The following is a 25,790-nucleotide window of genomic DNA, read 5'->3' as shown; positions in this document are numbered from 1 at the left end:
TGGCAAAGGCGCGACTGAACCCACTGCATTTTGGCCAAATATATCTATGCACTGCAGTAAATTATGCACCCACTGACTGTCACACAGTCACATACCTTTACGAGGGGTTACAACTTACAAGATAGGTGTTGGGCCGCCGCGCATGCCGCATTCAAATGCTAATAAGGTGGCTTTTGTTCGAAAAAACAAAACTCGTTTTTTTTCACCGCTGGGGGGGGGGGTGCGTGGCTGCTTGAACCCCCTGCCGTTATAAGAACTTTCCGCCTCTGGCTGACACCTCCAAGGCTTCCTGGGTGATGGCGAGATGGAGGGATCAGTGGAAGGCAGCAGAACATCCAGGCTTCACCACTACATCAAGGATCCCACAGATGTCCATGGCCAGCCAGCACCTGCCCCGCATGGAGTGGACAACCCTCAATCGACAGGTGTGGGACGTTTCAGTACAGCAAGTGGGGTCTGACAGATGTGGCATGAGAGAGATAGAGGGAGAGATATGAACAGATTATATCATTGAAAAACATGGTTACAGTCACTACCCCTACCCCCTAGACTTAGCTTTTGATACAGACTTATAGCATGTTATGTAGACGGCACTATAATTGTATTGTATGTAGTCATAGCACGTCATAGTACATATGTATAGCATAGTATAGTATATATGTATAGTTTCATTATATAGATATTCCACTGTTATTAGTTTATGCATGTTTCATGATAAATGCTTTTATGTGATGTATTCCCATGCTTTTTTGTTCTTGCTTAATGTAAATCGCTCTGGATTAAGAGCATCTGCTAAATGCCTAAATTGTAAATTGTAGCAGGCAACTTTAGTCTAATCTCACTTTTATTTGCATTGTTGCAATGTCAACCTGTATAGTACACACGCTGCCCACGCTTGATGAGCGCACACACACACGCGCACGGCCGCACGCACGCACGCACGCACGCACGCACGCACGCACGCACGCACACACACGCACACGCACACGCACACGCACGCACGCACGCTATAATACTAAATCAAGTCAAGGTCTATGTGAGTTGTTGCCCCGCCCCCGCCCTGTGTCTTATTCTACATATTTAATACAGACACTGATGAGTGCCAGTCGAACCCATGCCGTAATGGAGGCACGTTTGTGGACGGTCTGGCATCCTTCTCTTGCGTGTGTCTTCCCAGCTACTACCGGACTGTTCTGTGAAGAGGGTAAGTTTGCTTTTTGGCATCTCTCTCTCTCTCTCTCTCTCTCTTCCACCCATCATCTGCTTTGAATATTCAATCACTTTTTTGTTTGTTTGCGTTGTTTCTCTTTTTAATTTGCGCGAACATGTCTCAACTTCCCCCACAAGTCTTTTTTTCTGCCCCTCTTGACACGCTAAAATAAACAATGTGTGCGCTGTGGGCATGTCTGTTTGGAGTGATGATGCAAAGGTTGCGTTGCGTCCATAAATCTCGCCCCCGCTATTTGATTCGTATTTCTAAACGCTCGTCTTATCTCGGCTACTATTTCATATAGTTCTGTTAATTTAACTCTTAAGAGTGCAGATGGACCCATATCCATGTGTTCATGTGTACATTAACCCGTGAGGGTCCATTTGGTTCCAAACTATCACTCATTTTCCTTTCCTTTCCTTTGTTTAAATAACTTAAGTCCATGCAGGATAACACATCGAAGAAGGTAAACTCATGATCCACGTGTCCTCCTCTCTCCCTCTCACCAGACACGGAGACTACGGATGGCACAAGTTCCAGGGTCACTGCTACGCTACTTCCCCACCAGGAAGAGCTGGGACGCGGCCGAGAGGGAGTGTCGTGTCGACGGGGCCCACCTGACCAGCCTGCTGTCCCACGAGGAGCAACACTACGTCAACCGTACGTCCCACAAACGCTAATATGGTATCCGTTTCGCATTCGGGTTCTTGGAAACGCCCCCCAGCCACTGCGAGGTTAGGTTTAGGTATGCTTTACTGAGGTTAGGTTTAGGTATAGTTTTACTGAGGTTAGGGTTAGGTTTAGGTATAGTTTTACTGAGGTTAGGCTTAGGTATAGTTTTACTGCGGTTAGGGTTAGGTATAGTTTTACTGAGGTTAGGGTTAGGGTTATGTTTAGGTATAGTTTTACTGAGGTTAGGGTTAGGGTTAGGCTTAGGTATAGTTTTACTGAGGTTAGGGTTAGGTTTAGGTTTAGGTATAGTTTTACTGTGGTTAGGGTTAGGTATAGTTTTACTGAGGTTAGGGTTAGGGTTATGTTTAGGTATAGTTTTACTGAGGTTAGGGTTAGGGTTAGGTTTAGGTATAGTTTTACTGAGGTTAGGGTTAGGGTTATGTTTAGGTATAGTTTTACTGAGGTTAGGGTTAGGGTTAGGCTTAGGTATAGTTTTACTGAGGTTAGGGTTAGGTTTAGGTTTAGGTATAGTTTTACTGTGGTTAGGGTTAGGTATAGTTTTACTGAGGTTAGGGTTAGGGTTAGGTTTAGGTATAGTTTTACTGAGGTTAGGGTTATGTTTAGGTATAGTTTTACTGAGGTTAGGGTTAGGGTTAGGCTTAGGTATAGTTTTACTGAGGTTAGGGTTAGGTTTAGGTATAGTTTTACTGAGGTTAAGGTTAGGGTTAGGATTAGGTATAGTTTTACTGAGGTTAGGGTTAGGGTTAGGTTTAGGCATAGTTTTACTGAGGTTAGGGTTAGGTATAGTTTTACTGAGGTTAAGGTTAGGGTTAGGATTAGGTATAGTTTTACTGAGGTTAGGGTTAGGGTTAGGTTTAGGCATAGTTTTACTGAGGTTAGGGTTAGGTATAGTTTTACTGAGGTTAAGGTTAGGGTTAGGTTTAGGTGTATGCTGTCAATCACAGCGACTGGCCAGTCACAGCGCACCATTTACTCAAATGCGAAACGGGAACCATATCAGCCCCACAAACAGTTGCTCTTTAAACCTTTGCATGCGTTGTCTTCGGGTCAAAAAGACTGGCCGCCAGCATGTTTACCATCAAAAGAATAAAAATAAATAGTCATGTTCTTTTGTAAATGAACTCCCTCCTTGATCATGCTATGGCTTCACGCGAAAGCATTAACCCATTTAGACCTGAGTTAAAAAACATTCACTTTGAAAGAATATATATACAAAGATTTGCGCCGCACCTGCAAGCGCGTAGCGCGTCACTCGGTTTGCGCGCTATGAGCTTGTAGATCTGCTATTTTTCAATATCCTGGGTACCGCCCTGGGTACCAGATTCAAAAAATGTCTTCTACATCCTGACAGATGTTTTGAGTTGACCAATATTTTGTAAAAAATCGATTTGAAAATTTGTTTCTATTTGAGAACATCATCTCTTTTGCCTATATAATAAATAACATAACCCAAAATAGGGTCACCAGGTTGAAAGTGGTCAAAATCAGGACACACCAGCTGCATTATTGCAGATACTGATGAATACAATAAAATAAAATCACACCTGTGTGTGTGTGTATTCTTAATTATTATACATCATCATCATCATACAGTACATCATCTCATAAACAACTGAATGTATGTGATTGGTTAGCCCATTTGCTCGTCTACATATGACGTGCATTTCTCCTTTCATTGTCAATGGCCAATAGGAGACGTGTGAGGACAAAAGCTGTATATAGACGCTGCTAGACTGTATATAGACGGTGCTAGACTGTATATAGACGCCGCTAGACTGTATATAGACGCCGCTAGACTGTATATAGACGGTGCTAGACTGTATATAGACGCCGCTAGACTGTATATAGACGCCGCTAGACTGTATATAGACGCCGCTAGACTGTATATAGACGGTGCTAGACTGTATATAGACGGTGCTAGACTGTATATAGACGCCGCTAGACTGTATATAGACGCCGCTAGACTGTATATAGACGCCGCTAGACTGTATATAGACGCCGCTAGACTGTATATAGACGCCGCTAGACTGTATATAGACGCCGCTAGACTGTATATAGACGCCGCTAGACTGTATATAGACGCCGCTAGACTGTATATAGACGGTGCTAGACTGTATATAGACGCCGCTAGACTGTATATAGACGGTGCTAGACTGTATATAGACGCCGCTAGACTGTATATAGACGCCGCTAGACTGTATATAGACGGTGCTAGACTGTATATAGACGCCGCTAGACTGTATATAGACGCCGCTAGACTGTATATAGACGCCGCTAGACTGTATATAGACGCCGCTAGACTGTATATAGACGCCGCTAGACTGTATATAGACGCCGCTAGACTGTATATAGACGCCGCTAGACTGTATATAGACGCCGCTAGACTGTATATAGACGGTGCTAGACTGTATATAGACGGTGCTAGACTGTATATAGACGCCGCTAGACTGTATATAGACGCCGCTAGACTGTATATAGACGCCGCTAGACTGTATATAGACGCCGCTAGACTGTATATAGACGGTGCTAGACTGTATATAGACGGTGCTAGACTGTATATAGACGGTGCTAGACTGTATATAGACGCCGCTAGACTGTATATAGACGCCGCTAGACTGTATATAGACGCCGCTAGACTGTATATAGACGCCGCTAGACTGTATATAGACGCCGCTAGACTGTATATAGACGCCGCTAGACTGTATATAGACGCCGCTAGACTGTTGCTAGACTGTATATAGACGCCGCTAGACTGTATATAGACGGTGCTAGACTGTATATAGACGCTGCTAGACTGTATATAGACGCTGCTAGACTGTATATAGACGCTGCTAGACTGTATATAGACGCTGCTAGACTGTATATAGACGGTGCTAGACTGTATATAGACGCCGCTAGACTGTATATAGACCCGCTAGACTGTATATAGACGGTGCTAGACTGTATATAGACGGTGCTAGACTGTATATAGACGCCGCTAGACTGTATATAGACGCCGCTAGACTGTATATAGACGCCGCTAGACTGTATATAGACGCCGCTAGACTGTATATAGACGCCGCTAGACTGTATATAGACGCCGCTAGACTGTATATAGACGGTGCTAGACTGTATATAGACGGTGCTAGACTGTATATAGACGCCGCTAGACTGTATATAGACGCCGCTAGACTGTATATAGACGCCGCTAGACTGTATATAGACGCCGCTAGACTGTATATAGACGCCGCTAGACTGTATATAGACGCCGCTAGACTGTATATAGCGCCGCTAGACTGTATATAGACGGTGCTAGACTGTATATAGACGGTGCTAGACTGTATATAGACGCCGCTAGACTGTATATAGACGCCGCTAGACTGTATATAGACGGCGCTAGACTGTATATAGACGCCGCTAGACTGTATATAGACGCCGCTAGACTGTATATAGACGCTGCTAGACTGTATATAGACGCCGCTAGACTGTATATAGACGGTGCTAGACTGTATATAGACGCCGCTAGACTGTATATAGACGCTGCTAGACTGTATATAGACGCCGCTAGACTGTATATAGACGCCGCTAGACTGTATATAGACGCCGCTAGACTGTATATAGACGCCGCTAGACTGTATATAGACGACGCTAGACTGTATATAGACGCCGCTAGACTGTATATAGACGCCGCTAGACTGTATATAGACGCCGCTAGACTGTATATAGACGCCGCTAGACTGTATATAGACGCCGCTAGACTGTATATAGACGCCGCTAGACTGTATATAGACGCCGCTAGACTGTATATAGACGCCGCTAGACTGTATATAGACGCCGCTAGACTGTATATAGACGCCGCTAGACTGTATATAGACCGTGCTAGACTGTATATAGACGCTGCTAGACTGTTTTTGACTATATAGAAGAGTATATTCGTCTCTAATTGTTATGCTGAATTGAACATGGTGGGCCCTATTGTAAACAAGTGTAATACTTCATGGTGTCGTCCACAGTTAACAGTTTTGTATTGAGTTGTGCTTGAAATGTACTGTAATTCTCCAATCTGTTAATAAATTCCTCAATCAATCAATCAGCACACAGCATGCTGATCCATGTCTCATTCTGTAGGATTCTGCGTGGCCGAGCCTTACAACGTGAAAACCTTTAAGCCTCTATTTGTGGACCTGAAGCTTCCGTATTCAGTGGCGAGGAATGAGCAAATCGAGATCAAGGCTGTGCTCCACAACTACGTCGACAGGGCCCTGCACGTGAGACCACTTCAAAACCTATACTGTAGCACACACACTCTGTCCTCCTTCAAAACCTATACTGTAGCACACACACTCTGTCCTCCTTCAAAACCTATACTGTAGCACACACACTCTGTCCTCCTTCAAAACCTATACTGTAGCACACACACTCTGTCCTCCTTCAAAACCTATACTGTAGCACACACACTCTGTCCTCCTTCAAAACCTATACTGTAGCACACACACTCTATCCTCCTTCAAAACCTATACTGTAGCACACACACTCTGTCCTCCTTCAAAACCTATACTGTAGCACACACACACTCTGTCCTCCTTCAAAACCTATACTGTAGCACACACACTCTGTCCTCCTTCAAAACCTATACTGTAGCACACACACTCTGTCCTCCTTCAAAACCTATACTGTAGCACACACACTCTGTCCTCCTTCAAAACCTATACTGTAGCACACACACTCTGTCCTCCTTCAAAACCTATACTGTAGCACACACACTCTATCCTCCTTCAAAACCTATACTGTAGCACACACACTCTGTCCTCCTTCAAAACCTATACTGTAGCACACACACTCTGTCCTCCTTCAAAACCTATACTGTAGCACACACACTCTATCCTCCTTCAAAACCTATACTGTAGCACACACACTCTATCCTCCTTCAAAACCTATACTGTAGCACACACACTCTGTCCTCCTTCAAAACCTATACTGTAGCACACACACTCTGTCCTCCTTCAAAACCTATACTGTAGCACACACACTCTGTCCTCCTTCAAAACCTATACTGTAGCACACACACTCTGTCCTCCTTCAAAACCTATACTGTAGCACACACACACTCTGTCCTCCTTCAAAACCTATACTGTAGCACACACACTCTGTCCTCCTTCAAAACCTATACTGTAGCACACACACACTCTGTCCTCCTTCAGCTTCCCTATAGGATTGTGCTCAAATCTGAATGAACTGGCTCCATGTCCAGATTATAGGTTTGATTCCTCCACCCCGAGACAGTGGCCTTGTGGTCCGAGTGTCCGCCCTGAAACGGGGTTCGAAACACAATAACAACATGATGATAATAACGTCATAACAACATTATATAATCAGTAATTTAGCTGGTTCCCCCGGGACCTCGCGTGGAGAACCAGGGAGGGAAGTATATATGACTGAGCATTATTTTCAAATGGCCTAAATGTATATAGGGCTGACTGAAGTGGTTAATGTAGCCACGTTTTGTAATAATAATCAAAATGTACAAAGTAACTGGTAACTAAAGTTTTCAAATTATTGTAGTGGAGTAATACCTATACAATATCTGAGATGTAGTGGAGTTTAAAACCCATTTTGGGAGTTTTAAACATTGTTATGATTTAGCTATTGAAAAGAAATTGTTTTTTTTTTTTTAGAAATCATGAAAATGTGGTGGAAAATGTTTGAATATATATTCTTTCAGAGCGAACGTTTTTAACTCAAATCTTTGCTCGGGCCTAAATGGGTTAAGTCAAAGTATACTGTAATGTAGTGGAGTTACTGGAGTATAAGTCAAAGTACTGAAAATTAATAAAAGATCCAAAAAACTATACATAACTTCAGTAAATGTCACCAGCAGGTGCATCATGACACGAATCATGAGCATGGTGTCGGCTGGTGTTTGTTTGTTTGTCTGTCTGTTTGTTTGTTTGTCTGTACCTTCACTAAAAACGCCGGGACAACGCTCCACACGTCCCAAACTCTTCTCCCTTCTGGCTCCAAAACTATGGACTGCACTTCCCATCACAGTCAGAACTGCAGCCTCACTCCCAATCTTCCGCCCGTAGTCTGAAAACCCACCTCTTCAGACTCCACCATGGCCCGTAGCACGTGCCCTATAGCCTAGCCCCTTAGATATGCACTTTATGTAGACTTGGATAGTATTTTAGACAGACTTATAGCTCGTTACGTAGACGGCACTAGAATTGCATTTCATCTAGTCATAGCACTTTATAATACACATGTATATTGTATAATATAGTATACTACATAATGTATAGTTGACATATAGATACTCCACTGTTACGTTCTTGGTTTATACATGATTCATGATAACTACTTTTTTTATATACCGGTATGTGATGTATTGCCATGATTTTGTTTTTGCTTAAATGTAAGTCGCTCTGGATCAAGAGCGTCTGCTAAATGCCTAAATTGTAAACAGGTGAGGGTGGTGCTGATGAAGACGGAAGGCATGTGCAGCCTCGCCTTCAGCGAGCAGTACGCGCAGGAGGTGGACGTGGCGCCCCGCTCTTCGTTGGTGGTGCCGTACACCGTCGTGCCGCACGCGGTGGGGAAGCTTCCCGTGGACGTGATGGTGCTGGTCAGTGGCATGATGGGAGGAGACCGCGTGAGGAAAGTCCTGCGCGTGGTGGTGAGTCACTGTCGGCCATTTTAAGAGCCGCAGGCCGAGTCTACAAAAGAATGTCTTCTGAATCCTATAACCGTTTTTCTGAAAAACGTGTGTTGCTACATGTGTCGGCAACTCTTTTTCATGTCAAGAACCCTCAAAATGATGCATTTGGCCACCGACCCTCCATCTCAAAATATGTTGTTCAAGTCAACACTTAACAGGGGCAACATCGCTTCAGAGTGTACATTCTAGAAGGAGAAAAAGAAGAAAAGAGTGGGCAGAAAAAGACAAAGACAAAAAAAAACAACAACCAAGAAACGAAAGTATTTACATTATTGCCGAGGGGAACAAAAACAAAACGGCTTTGGACTTCGACCATGAGAGGAGGAAGGGTGTCTTAAACTAACACAGTCTTATTATATTCAGTGCATAAAAACTTTTATTTGTTTTGGCCTCAGGTGGAGGGAGTTCAAAAGACTGAAGTTCGGAGCTTCGTGTTGAACCCGTCTGCTCTAGGGTTGCTTGGTAAGCAGATTGTACATGGCGTGCTGTTCTCTTGTCAGAGGCATGTCTTTGCTGTTAAAAGAGTGTTCATTTAACAATGAGACTCTACAAATGTAACCCAATGGTCCCATAGTTACAAACCTTACAACGTATACATGTTAAAGTTAGTATTTGACCGTGTATTGACTAAAACCCTCTAAATGCTAAATAATATAATACTCCTTATTAGTACACTACACAGATGTGATATTTAGATGAATACAAAGACGTCAAGCCTTTCTGGCTTAAATAACTTCCCGAGGGCAACTTACCAGAACATTTCCATTCCCACAATGATACAATTCCATAAACCGGTGTCTTTCATCCCTGTGTTTTTATGTACTGTAGGTAAGCAAGTGGTTCGTGTTGACAAGGTGAGGCTGCATTCAGTTGTGCCCAACTCTAAACCCGAGACGTTCATGAGTATCAGAGGTTGGTAAACATTCCTCTCCTCTCCTCTCCTCTCCTCTCCTCTTATCCTTCTGAGATGTTATTTATCACTCATTGCTCCCCCTCTCCTCTCCTCTCCTCTCCTCTCCTCTCCTCTCCTCTCCTCTCCTCTCCTCTCCTCTCCTCTCCTCTCCCAGGCAACGTGCTGGCCGACAGCATTGACAACTCCATCAGCGAGGACTCTCTGGGCCGGTTGATCCGGATGCCCGGGGGCTGTGTGGAGCAGAACCTGGCCACCATCACCCTGCCCCTAATCGCCACCCTCTATCTGGACCGGACCGACGACTGGGGCGTCGTCGGGCCGGAGCGCCGGGACGAGGCCCTCCGATACATCCGGAGAGGTGAGGGGGATGGAATGGAATGGAGGAAGACGGATCTACCAATGGGTGGATCGGAGTTACAGTTACTATACAGGCCACGTCTTTGTGTGATATGGATTTTCTTTTGGACCACTGCAACCCTAGGATCCCTGTTTTCCGAGGGGAACATTTGCCGAAGATATAGCCAATCTACAAGTACACACATTGTGTGCTTGTATAGGTCGTCTATTTTTTTGGGTGTAGAGGGGGAAAAAAAGAGCAGATCGAGTACAGAACCAACGGTTCAAGATTACTAAATATCGAGGGTTTCAGTGGTTAAATGTCTGAAAGAAAAAAACAAACATGAATTCACATATCACTGATAGTCAATGAAGCCATCTGAGATCTATGAAAAGGTTTAATATGCAACACAATTTTACACTATAATGGGGATCGAGTCCTTGCTTCATCTGCCTCTCAGCCAAGGGGTCCTTCCTTGGCCTAAAAAAAAACATTGAAGACCCCGGCCTGGTCTAGAATTGGGTTATTTTTGTTCAGACAAATTAATATCCACGCTGTCTTCATCCCCAGGCTATGAGAAGCAACTGGCGTACCGTAAAAGCGATGGCTCTTACCCTCCGTACCAGAAGCAAGGCGCCAGTACATGGTAATGTCACGACATTACATTACATTTACATTGTAGGTAATCCCGCTAATGCTCATCAAGGACCGTGGAGTTGGAGCTCTGATTCTAGTACCACTGTATACGTTTGTTTTTGAGTAGTTGGTGCGCTTTGCATATCATGTCCAGATGCACAGAGTTCATGGCGCCTCCCATAAATCTTTTGCCACCTGTGGGTGTCCAACACTTCCAACAGGAACGTTACACTGATGAGTGGCGATCCTCTCATCAGGGGGTCGCGAGACATATGGCCAAAGCATTTCCCGGGGGTCCCCAGCCAAAAAACGTTGAGACGAGAACCCCTGGGCTATAGGGGATATTTCTCATTATTTTAACGGGCTTAAAAACAGGAAAAGAGAGAATGAGAGAGCTTTACAACATTAAGCCAACTATTAGCCAGGGCATTATTTTGTGAATGGCAGTCACAATGTGGGACAGGGTCTCAATTTGTGGGACAGCTAAAGAGTATTGGTAATGAGGGACTGTCCCACGCAAAGAGGGACATCTGGTCACCCTAAGTTGAAGCTGGAAACCGAAAGCGCTGAAACGCAAGGTGCGGCGCAGGGAAGAGGAGTTCTACTAATTAGTACCTCCACATCATATAGAAGTGCATGGCAGAAAGGTGCTGGGAGGTAAAAAAAAAACACTTTCTGTGGACACCGACTGGTTCATGGCCCCTTAGAGGTTATTTTAGGTGAAATGCAGTAGACATGATTGAATGCAATAACCCTGTGGTGTCCCTATTCCTCGAAAACCTTTGAAAAATGTCAAAACGTTTTAGAATTCTAAAGAATTGTGTTGATTTTGTTCACATTCTTCAAAAATAGCAGATCTGCAAGCTTCGAACACTTCACTCTGCAATGTGTTGCGAGTCTACAGTACTCTATGGGCTGTATCTGCTATTTCTCGTACAATGAAGTATAGGTCTTATTAACATACAGTACAGTACAGTAGTTTATTTTAAAAAGGAAACTTCAACTTCATGTACTATACACAAAACACACACCTTTCTTACATAACAGATTGTTAGTGCTACTTTTTTAAAATCAGTTGCATCCCTGTCGGTATCTCTTCTTTCACTCGTCTTTCTTACATACCAGATCGATAGAGCTACTTTTTAAATCTGTTGTATCCCTCTTGATATATAAATGAGCAAATAACCAATTATGGACGGTATATGACATGAATACTGTGTAAGTGAATCATGGATGGAATAATGAAAGCATGAATTCCTTTCCCGACGGCTTCAGGATCACTGCCTACGTGGTGAAGGTGTTCTCCATGGCTTATTCCGTCATCGGTGTGGACGAGCGGCAGGTGTGCGACGCTCTGCTCTACCTGCTCAAACACAAACGGCAGCCTGGGGGGAGTTTCAAGGAGGACAACCCAGTCTACAGCACCACCATGATCGTGAGAGACGCCTGGCGCGCACACACACACACACCACACACACCACACACACACACACACACACACACACACACACGTCAGATCCCCAAATTGTAGCCAAATGCCGTACACAAGTCGTTGCCCAAACGCACCCGTATACGGGCCATTTTGGAACCCACTCAAGGACTCTTTGAGACCCACTGGCGTAGCAGAGTGTTCCCAGTGAGCCAACACGCACAGTATAGCAGCACCCCGACTCTGCTTGACCAGAACGGAACAGAGCCTTCATTAGTATCATCGGTAACACCTGTGAAGGAAGTATGGGGAAGGGGCCCAAGCTCTTTCCAAAATGGCGTGTATATGCATAGAGCCCAAGGGGCCGCAGTGAGGCTTTCCAACGTTGAAGCGCGGGGCCCTAGCGGTAAGAGGAGGGACTGCGGACGGCGGACCCCGTGGATTCATGACGAGGAAACCCCCGTGCAGCTGGGCTTTAACATTGAGCTGCTCGGTTGCACGTCCGCATTTGGGCACCAAAGTTTGGCGCCCAAATGCCGGAAATGCTCCCAAAAAGGCGGAAGGAAGTAGTGCTTCAAAACGCCACTGAGCAACTTCCACTGACATGAATAGCGGAGGGTGGCGGAGCTTCTATCCTTTTAATGCTCTATGACGGAGCCCATTGTGAAGACCCGTCTGTCCGGTGTGTGCGTGTTTCCCGCAGGGCGGTCTTCGAGGCACAGAGGCAGAGACCACTCTGACGGCCTTCGTCCTCATAGCGCTGGCAGAGGCCAAGGAGGCCGGCATCCGGTGCAGCCGAGACCCTGCTGTAAACGTGGAGGTACTGAAGGCTGACACACTGTTGGCCACGTGAAACGCACAGATTCATGTATGAATGCATTTATGCACGTGTTGTGACTTTATATATTGTCAATGACTTACTGTCAATGAGGGGGTGGAGTAGGAGTAGAGTAGCTGCTCTATAGTGGACAGTTTGAGGGTCCAATGGAGTTAACACATTTAGTACATAAATCGTCTGGAAACATCATAAGGATTGGAACCGAGAGGTGCCTTGGACGTCTGTGGACGTCCTAGCGACGTCCAAACGACACGGGGCGAGATATGAATATTCAGAATTATTCCTATTTTTATTTTTTGCATTTCGCTTTTCGCTTGCCGTATGCTAACGCTCTGTGCAACTATTAGCTTGTCATTGACTCCCATGTTAGCGCGGCGGAAAGAATGACTCGTATCTCCTGATCCAGGGCGCTCTCCGTGGTGATGAATGGATCGATATGGTGCCGCTTCATTTCTGCTCCTCATCCGTCTCTCCCGCAAAATATGAACTCTTTTTGGAGCGTATATAAATATATTAAGATGATCGGGGATTGTGAGGTCAAGTCAACTTTTTTAAGAAAGTGTTTCCGGTTCATGGCTTTCAGAGTAAAAGCACTCAGACAAATCCGGCACCCCGGAGCTTCTATTTTGATGCACTTCCGGCACTTAAAGGTTAATAGGTTGAGTTAGGTGGTTTAAAGCGACGAAATATGTATACCGGTATATTATGCATATACGTGTGGAAGGAGGGCTATCGAAGCTTGAATCATGGCTTGTCACAAACGACTCTCTACAAAGCAACCATGTCTTGTCTGTAGAAACCTATACCAATATATGCTATTCTGTAATTATTAATATGATGATGATTCTATACGGTCCACCTATAGGAATCCACCCTGAAGACCGTCGAGTACCTGCAGAGAAAACTCCCCTCGCTGACGAGACCTTACAGTGTGGCCATCGCATCCTACGCCCTGTCTATGTTTACACAGCTAGACGTTGTGCCCCTGAGATATGCGTCTACTGGTATGCACGCACGCACGCACTCACGCACTCAAGCACGCACACAGTCACACAGTTTTGGAAAAAGTACTATACATATATTTTACTTAATAAGTGAACGTATCAATACTGCAAGAATGTGGAAATCTGTCTGTTGTGCTGCGTTCACACGGGGCAGATGCAAAAGATACAAAGATGCAAAGCTACACAGCATAATATGTAGCCATTGCAGTTTTTGGAGCGGCTATACAAACGTCGAATGTATCTTAGTATCTTCATTTATTTGTTCCAAAAAACAGACTACATACAGAAGAAACACCCCTAACCCATAAGAACATGAGTTTTACAATAAACGGTTACCATTACCTAATAGAGCGCCGCATTCCCGCCCCCTCTCAGAAAAACGAGTGGCCCAGGAAATGAAACCCCCAATGCATTCTCCCATCGGCACTTCTAATATAATTTATTTAAAGACGGTTACGCCGCGGACAAAGCCAATTCGGATCGTGACAAATCATGACAATGAACACAATGTTTTGGGCCGATCAAATCATTAGAAAAGCAAGTCAGGAGACAACACTATTTGTTTTGTTTTTCGTCTTATAAATGATTTGATCGGCCCAAAACATTGTGTTCATTGTCATGATTTGTCACGATCCGAATAGGCTTTGTCCGCGGCGTAACCGTCTTTAAATAAATTATATTAGAAGTGCCGATGGGAGAATGCATTGGGGGTTTCATTTCCTGGGCCACTCGTTTTTCTGAGAGGGGGCGGGACTGCGGCGCTCTATAGTACCGAAGCTGGGGTTACAACACAGCTGCATCATTATACAGTTAAGAGACTCATTCGAGCCGACACAAATTCGTGCATCAAGTTTCTCGGTAAGGCATGAAAAGTGTATACCCCCACACTACAGAATAACTCACTTGCACTCCTCCACCTTGGTTCTTTCAACAATATACAGTACGCAATGCAACCATTATAAGCAACCTGCAGTTTATACAATGCTCGCTTTCGTGAACTTAAGTTGCAGCATGCTCTGAAGAGATTTACTTTTACCTCAAGTGTACATGAGTGAAATGTCCTCCCCAGCATGTTTGCTTGAGCATATAGTCCTATATGGCACTGCCTATACAGATCCTTATCATCAGACAGTTGGTCAGTTATCAGATACTTAGCTTTACTGCAGATGGATGCCGTTCAGATAGATGGAATTATAAAGAAAGGAGAGGTCTTTATCCCCTCTCGTCCTGCAGATCATTAGTACGCTCTTTTTGCCGTTTGATATCAAACGCTATACCCCTAATTCAGAGCATATACTAATTAGCAGCTGTTGAAAGCCAGCACTACCGGGAGAAAGTTTTGCAAAAGTCATCAGCGTACATTAGATGGTTCAACGGGGAGTTACTGTAGTTACTGTATTTAGCTGAAAAGATAAAAGGGGGGGCTGGCGAGAGTAATCCCCCTTACCAGACCCCGTTACCTACAGCAAAAGGAGCCGAAACCCCATGCACTTCCCCATCTAAACCTGCATGCTGGTTAGCATGCCAGGATGCTGTAAGAACGGCCAAAACCAACTATAACAGAGGAATTCTGGCTTCTATATTTATCAACCACTTATTTTTATTTAGAGCATAGATGCCTAGGTCAGTCAGTCAGTACCATGTTTATAGCCTTAAGCCCAAACTGATTGTCAGTGGTATTAAAAATAAAATAAAACTTAATCTATCTAATACAATCTTTTCGAGGACCTTGGAAAATACGCTGGCTGGAGCAATAGGTCTGTAATTATCCAAGATCCCCACTTTTCCTGCCTTGTCCTTGACAACCGTTGCCAGTCCAGAGTAACGGACAACATAGAGTGTGGCAGTGAACCATGTGTCATGAGACCAGTGAAACATAATGGAAAGCAGAACCTCAACCTTATTAGGGCTGGCATGTTTGAGACGCTCTGCAGTTATTTGATAGCTGTGCTATACGTAGCTTGGAGAACCTCATTGGCACTTTCAGGAAGTCCCGATTTCCTTAGTGGCTTCACGAAATATCTGTTTGACTGCCCCCCCCCCCCTGGTACGGACAGACACCCACATCTTACCGCCTTGCTCCTCATGTCTCCCCTCCCTCTCTCTGTGCTCCAGACCACAGCCACTGGCCCGACAGTGAGAGCCGCTGGTTCACGCTGGAGGCCACGGGGTATGCCCTGCTGGCTCTGGTCAAGAGCGGCCACATGGAAGAGGCAGCCGCGGCCTTCAACTGGCTCAACGAGAACCGTGGCCTGGGAGGAAGCTTCGGTCCCACGCAGGTATATACGTCACCCGGCACCACCGCACACTAGAATGGAGAGAACAAGAGAACGCAAGGTCGAATTTCCGACTTGAGACTTTTAGTGAGTAAGTTACGTGTAGTGAGTAAGTCAAGTTTATTTTGTAGAGCACCTTGCGCAGACAATCGCAGTCAAACCCATTTTGTGGCGGGAACCCCCTTTTGGTGTTAGCATTATGTTATGCTTTAGCTATTTAAAAATAGCAGATCTACAAGCTCATAGCTATACGAGCTTGTGGGTCCCCAAATTATTTTCAAAAAATATATATATTTTTTCAACTGAATGGCTGGAAAATAGAAATTCCCGAGACATTGCCAAAGCATTTCAAGGTTCAAGGTTGTCTTTATTTGTCTAAAAAGGTAGGTGGCTAGCGCACATCCAGTTCCTGTCTGGTGCTGGACTAAGGTAAGTACAGTGAAGAGAGGAGAGTCCGCACACAGGTTTGCTCCAAGGTGTTTGCTTTTTATTCAAAACACCATAAATATGACACAACGTTTCGGCCGTGAACGGCCTTCATCAGGTGATAATCGGCAGTATATGTGACAACTCCCTTTTAAACCCAGTCGTCACATCACGTGACTGATGACGACTGCATGGGCAGGTGATTCACTAACACCAATAAGTGACATGACAATATAACAATAAATATGAACATGAATAACCACCACCACAGCAAGCAAGTTTACAATAAGGCAACACAGTTTCAAAAGAACAGTTTCAATAAAACTTGCTGGTTTTTTTTGCTTGTTACAGACCGTTTTAGTATTTTTTAAATACATTTTTTTTTAAATATTTTTTATATAGATTTTGCATTTTTTTTGTTTGTTTTTAAGATTTAAGATTTAAAAAGCTTGGAAGAAATTTGTCGTGGAGACAGAGTCACAGCTGCATACAAATAACAGACACGTTCACATACGAAAAGGAAAAAACACCATGAAACTCCCAACATACACAAAACAAAAGATATTGCACACATAGTCAAAAAAGTGCTTTTGGCAATCCCTGAATCTCTTGAGTCAGTAAAGTGCATTCGGCAATCTCTCATTGAGCATTTTGATTGACAGGGGAACAAAGGAGTGTTTAAATCTATTATACACACACACCGTGGAGTTCTATACTGTACCTCCTACCGGATGGCATTATAGCTCGTACTCTCGGGACGGTACAACACATGCAAAGGGGTCAGATACAATATTATTCCGAGCTTGTCTCAACGCTGCTTGTTCAAAGATGGCCTGGGGAGTGATAGGAGCAAAAACGTTGAGAACCCCCTGCAGTATGTGACATGCCTATCTATTTTTGTCTCTCTTGCCTCCCTGTCCCCCTGTCCCCCGTCCCCTCAGTCCACCATGGTGGTTCTCCAGGCCCTCTCAGAGTACTCGGCCAACAAGGCGTCTCAGGAGGAGACCAGCCTGTTGGTGGACGTCCGGGTCCCCGGACGCAGGGAGGTGACCTATGCCTTTGATGCACACACGTTGTACGTGGCGCGTTCCTCCAAGGTAACTGCATGGTGTTCCACATAAAAGAATATTGTGTTCCAAAGAAAGTTATGCTTTAGCTATTGGAAAATAGCGGACCTACAAGCTCATACGAGCTTGTAGGTCTGCTATTTTTGAAAAATCCAAGAACGACTGACATAGAAACATGGCTTTTTCAGAAAACTGTCCGGATGTAGAAGACATTTTTAGAATCTGATCTCAGGTCAAAATGGGTGCTTGTATTTGGAGCGACTTACGATGGATGAACAGGGGCAAGGATTCTGACAGTGGTTGATTGACATGTCTGAACAACATTTCCTTCATCTGAGTTTTCTATTGGAAGAACAACAGTGCTTTAAAGGAGCATTCAGTGATTTTGACCCACTGGTCCGCCTCGGTAACAAGATGTGCACATGCACGCACTACAGTGGGGTGACACACGACAGGCCAACAGCACACACACCAAGGCCCGCCCCCGCTCGATTATGATTGGTGGGAAAGGCCCCTCTCTATCCTGATTGGATGAAGGCTTTGCCACCTAGTCCTAGTCCTCAATTAACCCCAGGGGTTAACTGAGGACAGGGTGGAACTCGTTATATGGTCGGCACACTTCTATAGTAGGGAGGATTATCACAACAAAACCAAAAAAGAAGTGATGTTTGAATTAAGTGAAGTCACTGAATATACCTTTTAAATCTATGTTCTCCTCTTGTCCTTGTTCTTACTTATAGGTGCCTCTTGGCGAAAACCTTGAGATAGAGGCTCGAGGAATTGGACAGGGAATACTTGAGGTATGAGCTTTTTTTAATTATTATTCCAGGTTTGGCATAGATTGTGATTATATACATTTTATTATATAGTCACTAGAAAAAGACAATTCCAACTCCATCTATGGAACTGCAGAATCACTTCAGTGATTCTGTGCATCTATACATCTTGTTCATGATGATTATACTGATTGGTTATCTTCCCTGACAACATGCCGGTAATTGGTAACAGGTGGTGACCTACTACAACCAGGTGCACGACGTGGACGAGAATAGCACCTGTGCAAACTTTGAACTGAGTGTTGCCATTGAAGAATCCAGTCGTAAGAAACCTTTAACCCATTTTGACCTGGAAGCGATTCTACAATTAATGTCTTCTAAATCCAGACAGTTATCTGAAAAACCCCATGTTTCTCTATGTGTCAGTGGTTCTCAAACATTTTCATGTCAAGGACCCCCAAAGATTAATAAAATTATATGTAAATGGCCGCCGACCCCCATCGGAAAATATGTTGTTCCAGGGACCCTCCAGAAGCAAAGATTTGAGTTAAAAACGTTCGCTCTGAAAGAATATATTCAAAGATTTGTGCCACATTTTGTGGCGCGCTACGAGCTTGTAGATCTGCTATTTTTCAATAGCTAACTTATACCATAATGTTTAAAACACCAAAAGCTGCAATCCTCAACTTATGTTAGAGAATACAACTTTATTTTGACCAATTTGTATGGTAGAGTATGTTAATTCAATGTTATATAACTAACACAACGGCGGGTGGTTGTAGTTGGCCTACACTGCTCTGCTTTGAGAAATGTATAATTCATCTGTATTAGCTTTTTAGCAAATGCCGGCGTTTGCATCTCGGATAGGACGAAAAGGTTATTTATTGCAGCTTTTTTAACACTGAACATTATACAATGTACACGGGAATGTGCACTCTAAGTTGCCAGAAGAATTAAGTTTCCTTACCTTGGACGATGAAGCAATTTGTTTCGCTGTTTTTATCCCATCTTTATAGAGAGACGTCCTGCAGATGTGGTGAAATCGTACGAGATCACCATCCGTGTGAGGTGAATAGTTATTCTGTGTGTTTTGTTTTTGTACACGTTACGGTTACGCCATCTTATAGAAAGCAAGAAACATACATTAATGCATATGTTTCTGTACAGTCACACAGTTAACGCCACATCTACTGTTTTCTACTGTTGGCAATTAGAAAAGTTGAATTGGAATAGTTTCAAGTTTAGCATCTTGCTCAGGGAAACTTGCAGTCCGCTTTAAAGGGGAACTTTACCCAAATTTAACATGAATCCTATATTCTGTTGTGAAAATCGGACATAAACATTTCCCAGTGCATTCTGTACATTTAGAGCTCGCTCTGGACCAGTCCAAGCTCTCTACTCTCTGCTGTTTTGTCATATATTTTCACCTGTTCTCCTCACAATGAAAAGTTTTCGTTTTTAACACCTGCTGCTGAAGGTCCTTTTGACGGTGTATGTGTTCCTCCGCCACAGAGCGTTGGCGCCAAGAGATGTCAGAATGGTGGTCCTGGATGTCAGTCTCCCTACTGGATTCACTCCGGAGAACTCTGACCTGGAGATGGTAAAAGAAAAAGAACACACTACTACTGCCTCTTATGTCTGTAATGGTAGACACTAGGTGGCTTATGGTGTACACATTATGTGTGTGTGTGTGTGTGTGTGTGTGTGTGTGTGTGTGTGTGCGTGTGTGCTCTCTCTCAGCTGACCAACTCAGTGGATCGCTACATCAGTAACTTCCAGGTTGTGGACAACCTGAGTGACAGAGGCTCCCTCATCATTCACCTCTTCAAGGTAATAAAGGAAATGGCAGATCTACAAGCTCACAGCACTTCACATTGCAACACTTCACAATGAGCTTGTAGATCGGCTATTTCCGCCACACAAAATGATGACACATATAGGGCTGTATTTTGCTGTACTGTTCAACAACCATGGAGGGGTGCACTCGGAAATAAAAGTCCATATTGTTTTTATTTTATACATGCATCATATTGACATATGCAGCCTGCACATCCCAATATGGAACATTATGACTCTATAATCAAACAGGGCTTACATCAACATTTGGGTGTGCATATGTTAATTAAATGCACACTTATTAGGTTACCTTGTTGATCCCAGAGGGCAAAATGTAGTGTAAATGTAGTTTGCCCCGACCCTCCCCATGGTCTCGAGTATATTTCCAAAATGGAGATCGTCTCAGTAACAATTTCTCCACGTACTCTGCATGCTACTTGTTCCATAACCTACTCTCAGGTGTCCTACTTGTGCAAGGTTCAAGGTTGTACTTTATTGTCTCATCTTGTGTATACAGGTACATAAGAGTCCAACTTATTTTTGTCTATTCTGACAATGCAGCAGCATAGATAACATCAAACAGCAACCATAGCAACAGAAAATGGATAGCATAAAGAGTTTCCCTGTAGGAACAAAATTAGTGTCACCTACAGCAGGGGTTCTCATTTCAACTCGTGGGTCGCGACCCCTCGGGGGGGGGGTCGCCAAATTATTCTTATTTGTTTGCAACTGAATGGCTGGAAAGTGGAAATGAAGAGTTTACATATAGTACACGCATACACCTTCCCTGGTTTCAGTGTTTATTCATGGTGTATTGTCTCTATTATTAAGGTTATTGTAGCACTACATTTATATTGGGGGGTCGGGAGGGGGCGGGGCAGGGCGGGGGTCCCGAGACATTGCCAAAGCATTTCCCGGGGGGTCCCCCGGCCCCCCAAAAAAAGGGTGGAGAACCCCCTGACCTACAGTACTGTACACTGTACTGTACTCTCTCAGGTGTCTCACAGGGAGCCAGAGATCCTGACCTTCAGGCTGCAGCAGAACTTCAAGGTCGGCCTCCTCCAGCCCTCCTCGGTCACCGCCTATGAGTACTATAATCCGGGTGAGTTCCATTCAAAAATACGCAGATAATATTGTTTATCAACCAACTTGTCTGGAACCTTAACATCCCTATTCTGACCTGAGATCAGATTCATACGAGGTTTCCACTGGACACACACTGGTCTGATGAACCCATTCTGACCTGAGATCAGATTAAAAAAATGTCAGTCGTTCTTCGATTTTTCAAAAATAGCAGACCTACAAGCTCGTAGCGCGCCACTCGGTGGCGCGCTATGAGCTTGTAGATCTGCTATTTTTCAAAAATCACCAAAATGGGTGCCCGCCCAGAATGGGTTAACATCCCTATTCTGGGGGAACAACCAGACCGTCCCGACTGTCCTAGTGTCCTCCGAGGTTGGATATACAGTAGATGTAGTAGTATTAGATGTACAGTAGCTATGCTGGATAGTTTGATGCGAGGTTACATACTCCGTGGTGGGAAATAATACAAGTAGTACGGTATTATGATACACGAGAACTATATTGTATTTTTGTAGAAGAGGCAAACTAATATTATTATATTACTAATATTATGTTTATGCCGTTTGCTTTGACGGTATAATTGATTGAACATGCACTCCGTAATGTTATGACTTGATTTGGGTGTGTTCTACAATAAAGTGTTTGTGTTGATTATTGTGATTATTTGTTTGTATGTGTAAACTTATTGAAACATTATTGTGCTATAAAAAGGTCTTATTTTCCCTTCATCTTTATCCTTTTTAGTGTAGTTATATTTGTTAACTATAATTTGATTAATACACGATAATCAACACTGACACTTTATTTCACACACCCAAATCAAATCATAGTTTTGAATCAATTATTCAATCAAAGCAAACGGCATAAACAACAACGAACAAATAACGAATCCAGGAGCTTGTAAAATAGACTTTGTACATTCAAATTCAAACTGTATTATAGTTACATTTACACTTATTACTAATTGTTTGACATTATCCAGATAAAAATGTAACCTTTTTTTTTGTGTGACCTGGGTCAAAAAAAAAAAACAGGTCTGACCAAATAGGCTATACAGATAATTCTGAGAGTCCTTAACATGAAAACGGTTTGAGCACCAACACGAATTAGAAGATATTTGTAGAGACTCTGGTCTCGGATCTCAACGTTGCCCCCTACTGTCCTGCTGTCCTCCTCAGACCACCGCTGCAGTCGCGTGTACAACCCCAGGGAGGACCGGGACGACCTCTCTCAGATCTGCAGGGACAACGTCTGCCGCTGCACACAGGGTTTGGCTCAAATTAATAACAATTTTTGGAAAGATTTGAGGCACATTTTAACGATTTTTTTCAAAAATAGCAGACATACAAGTCGAGTGCCGCGCTATATGAGCTTGTAGATCTGCTATTTTTCAATAGCTAAATTACAACATAATGTACCACCAAAAGGGGTTCCCGTTCAAAATGGGTTAAGGCTTTGATTCGGTCTCATTTATCGCAGTGGTTTGATTAAGAAACAAATTGGAACCCCGATCTAATTTATATTGTAAAAGTGGCTCAGTGTTACTTTAACTCTGAGCGTGTACAAATGGAACCTGTAAGCTGGGTCCATTTGATTCCATTTTGTATTTTGTACACACTCAGAGTTACAGACCTCCATCTTCTCAAGGACCCCATTTGGAGAATCAACGATGTATTGGACAACTTTAGTTGTCAATAAACATTTGATTTTGCATGTGTGCATGTTGCTGATGTTTGTCTGAGCATTTTGTTCTTGTGCTTCTATAGGTGACTGCTGTGTCCTCAACAGCAAAACCTTCACTTCTGAAACCATACAAGCATTCGCCTGCAAGACCTTACACCATGGTACGTTGGCACGCACACACACACACACACACACACACTGACACACACACACACACACACGCCGCCATAGAGTTTCTTGACGAGTACTGTCTTTAATATCTGGTAATCTTCTATAGTCTATCAGGTCAAAGTGCTGAGCGTCAACCAGAGTTACTACGACAAATATGAAATGGAGATCACTTGGTTGATCAAGTTGGGTAAGTCTGCCACACACACACACACACACACACACACACACACCCTCTGTCAGGTTTACCTAACGTAAGACCGAGATTGCAGTTACTAAAGATTTTTGGAATAATCCCTCGGGTCTTCCCCGCATATCATGTCCTCATTAAGCAACCGGTTGAAGACCCCTGTGCTTTATTTTCATCTCATTCCACAGTCTGTCTGCTTCCTATCTGCTCTCTCTATTCCCTATGCTATAGTCTCGCATCTAGCCAGACAACTATCGCACAATCGCCAGAATGCTACGTATTTAGGATTCTGGAACCAGTTCTGCAAGAGCCAAGTAACTCTTGGAAGGGCGACTGTGGCTCAGGAGGTAGAGCAGGTCGTCCAACGATCCGTGGGTCGGCGGTTCGAATCCCGGCTCCTCCTCCTGTCCACATGTCGACGTGTCCTTGGGCAAAGACACTGAACCCCACATTGCCTCCAATGAGTCGGTCGGTGTGTGAGCTCGCCACCATCGGTGTGTGAATGTGGGGAAGTGAGGACGCTGGCGTCGACTGTCCGCCGCTTCACCTCCCAATGTATGAATGAATGAACCGTTGTAAAAGCTGCCTTGAGTAGACACGTAGTGCATAGAAAAGCGCGATAAAAATGCAATTCAGTTATTATTACGAGCGGGAGATTCATGTTATCTGTGCGCGGATATAGTTTAGCACAGAGAACTATCATCGAATCAACACCGACAAAACTAGTGAAATAAGAAATAATGCAGAAAACAATCTAGCCACCTTAGCTTCAACGCTGTTTTGCTTTGAGTAGGACTTGTTTTGCTGCTGCACCAAGTGAAGGGGATGTGCGTCACATCCGCTTTCTCGCTTTACTCATGGAAAGAGCTTGCGTTCTCCAGGCTGTAAATGGCAAAAGAGTCAACAGTCTGGCCACGTGAGACTTATACTCTCTCCCTAACCTCTCCCTTCCAGGTGAGGAGGCCGGGGTGGAGGCGGGCCACAGAAGAGTCTTCATGTCTAACGGAGCCTGCAGGGAAGGCCTGAGTCTACAGGAGGGCTCCCGGTATCTCATCATAGGCCCCAAGGAGGACTTGTGGAACATAGACACCAGCAGCAGGTGAGAAGGATGTTGAACCCTGGTTTACTTTGGAGGAGGAAACGTTGCTTGACAGAAATTGTTTATTTCTCAGTGACAAATGTCAAAATAAATTATTACACACACGCGCGCGCGCACACACACACACACACACACACGGCGGCAGTGGCTCAGGGGTCACTTGGCAAACGGAATTAGGCTCCCAGTTCGATCCTGGGCTCCCCCCCCCCCGAGAGCGAAATGTCCTTGAGCAAGACGCTCCTTATTGCTCCCGATGAGAAGGTAGGGGCGGCGGCCTTCCATGGTTTCCTCCGCCATTGGTGTATATATGAATGTGTGTGTGTGAATGGGTGAACATTCACCCAATCTATGTAAAGCGCCTTGGATAAAGGTGCCATGTGAAACGCACCGTTCATTTACCATTTACACACGCACACATGAACGAACTCACGCATGTTGCGCGCGCACACACACACACACACACACACTTAACACTTACTCGCGCTTTCACTCTTGTCAGGTTGAATTACATGCTGGGGAAGAACACCTGGGTTGAACGCTGGCCTTTAACCGCGGAGTGCTCCGGCGACCACGGCCTCCAGGCCAAATGCACCGCCCTGCAAGAGGCTGCGGAGGCGCTGTCGACCACAGGCTGCGGGACATAGACGACATGTCTGCACTCGCCAGACATGTCAGTCACTGTGTATGTGGATCATGTTGTCCTATAGCTCTCTTTCTAAACACCAGTCTCTGTCTATGTGGGCCTATAATTCAGTTTCTTTCTGGATTTTAGTCTTCCATATGGTGTCTTGAAAAGCGTACGTTTTTGTTTTTTTATCACACACTGAAATATTAAGCTGTTATTTTTTGCCCTAATGACTAAAGGAGTGCACCTGTGTGGTGTCATAAAAGATGAGCCTTTGTTCAAATGATCAGGGTTTGTAGTTTAATATTAATTGGAAATAACTACTATCGCATTTAGTCACAATGACGGCTAGTGTTCCAATGAAACCAAAGCACTCTGAATCTTCAAATCATTCAAGTTTCATCATGGGATACATCTCAGGGGATGGCGATGTGGGACATTGTGAAATCCATGACCTTGACTGCGGTCGAAAAATGAAATCTCAGGGTACGGTCAACCGATAAGAATGACAATAAAGTATGTAATACAACTTTATTCATGCAGTTCCATTTGTGTAACATTTGTACAATGATATGCAATCAATTAATTCTTGCATTTGGCCCTTTCTTTGGCTTGAGACTAAAAAAAGGCAACTGCTCAAAGTTTCATTGTAGTTGCTAATCTATGCTTTTCCCCCCCCTCCAGCAAATCCATTTAGTCACACCAACATTGGTCTTGTGAAGTAGTTTTGTTCTTATTGGGGAGGTTTATAAGAATGCATATGTCGTCTAGAGACAAGCCTGCAGTACACACACAGTACACTGTGGG

The 25,790-nt window shown here is 44.1% G+C and overlaps 1 protein-coding gene across 1 annotated transcript; it reads left to right on the top strand.

Moving 5' to 3' along the window:
- Positions 1-405: 405 nt before the first annotated feature.
- LOC308312932 (venom factor-like) lies at positions 406-25,790 on the top strand. Its single transcript, XM_080759736.1, has 25 exons — positions 406-425; positions 1,090-1,204; positions 1,720-1,870; positions 6,011-6,150; positions 8,346-8,555; positions 8,993-9,059; positions 9,426-9,509; positions 9,665-9,868; positions 10,418-10,493; positions 11,759-11,918; positions 12,616-12,732; positions 13,616-13,754; positions 15,870-16,033; positions 17,398-17,553; positions 18,264-18,323; positions 18,532-18,622; positions 19,316-19,367; positions 19,812-19,899; positions 20,040-20,129; positions 21,132-21,237; positions 22,397-22,486; positions 22,985-23,062; positions 23,179-23,259; positions 24,214-24,358; positions 24,858-25,790. The coding sequence occupies exons 3-25, from the start codon at positions 1,735-1,737 to the stop codon at positions 25,000-25,002; spliced, it is 2,679 nt and encodes an 892-aa protein (XP_080615862.1). The 5' UTR covers positions 406-425; positions 1,090-1,204; positions 1,720-1,734; the 3' UTR covers positions 25,003-25,790.

Source organism: Protomyctophum bolini, assembly GCF_963924005.1.
Source record: "Protomyctophum bolini genome assembly, chromosome: 3".
Taxonomy (NCBI): Eukaryota; Metazoa; Chordata; class Actinopteri; order Myctophiformes; family Myctophidae; genus Protomyctophum; species Protomyctophum bolini.
This window is presented reverse-complemented; position numbering and strand designations above follow the sequence as displayed.

Coding starts and splice junctions, on each gene's coding strand:
- LOC308312932 (XM_080759736.1), top strand. CDS start 1,735: ATGGCACAAGTTCCAGGGTCACTGCTACGCTACTTCCCCACCAGGAAG. Junction 1,871..6,010: donor GGAGCAACACTACGTCAACC/GTACGTCCCACA, acceptor CTCATTCTGTAG/GATTCTGCGTGGCCGAGCCT. Junction 22,487..22,984: donor CGTCTGCCGCTGCACACAGG/GTTTGGCTCAAA, acceptor GTGCTTCTATAG/GTGACTGCTGTGTCCTCAAC.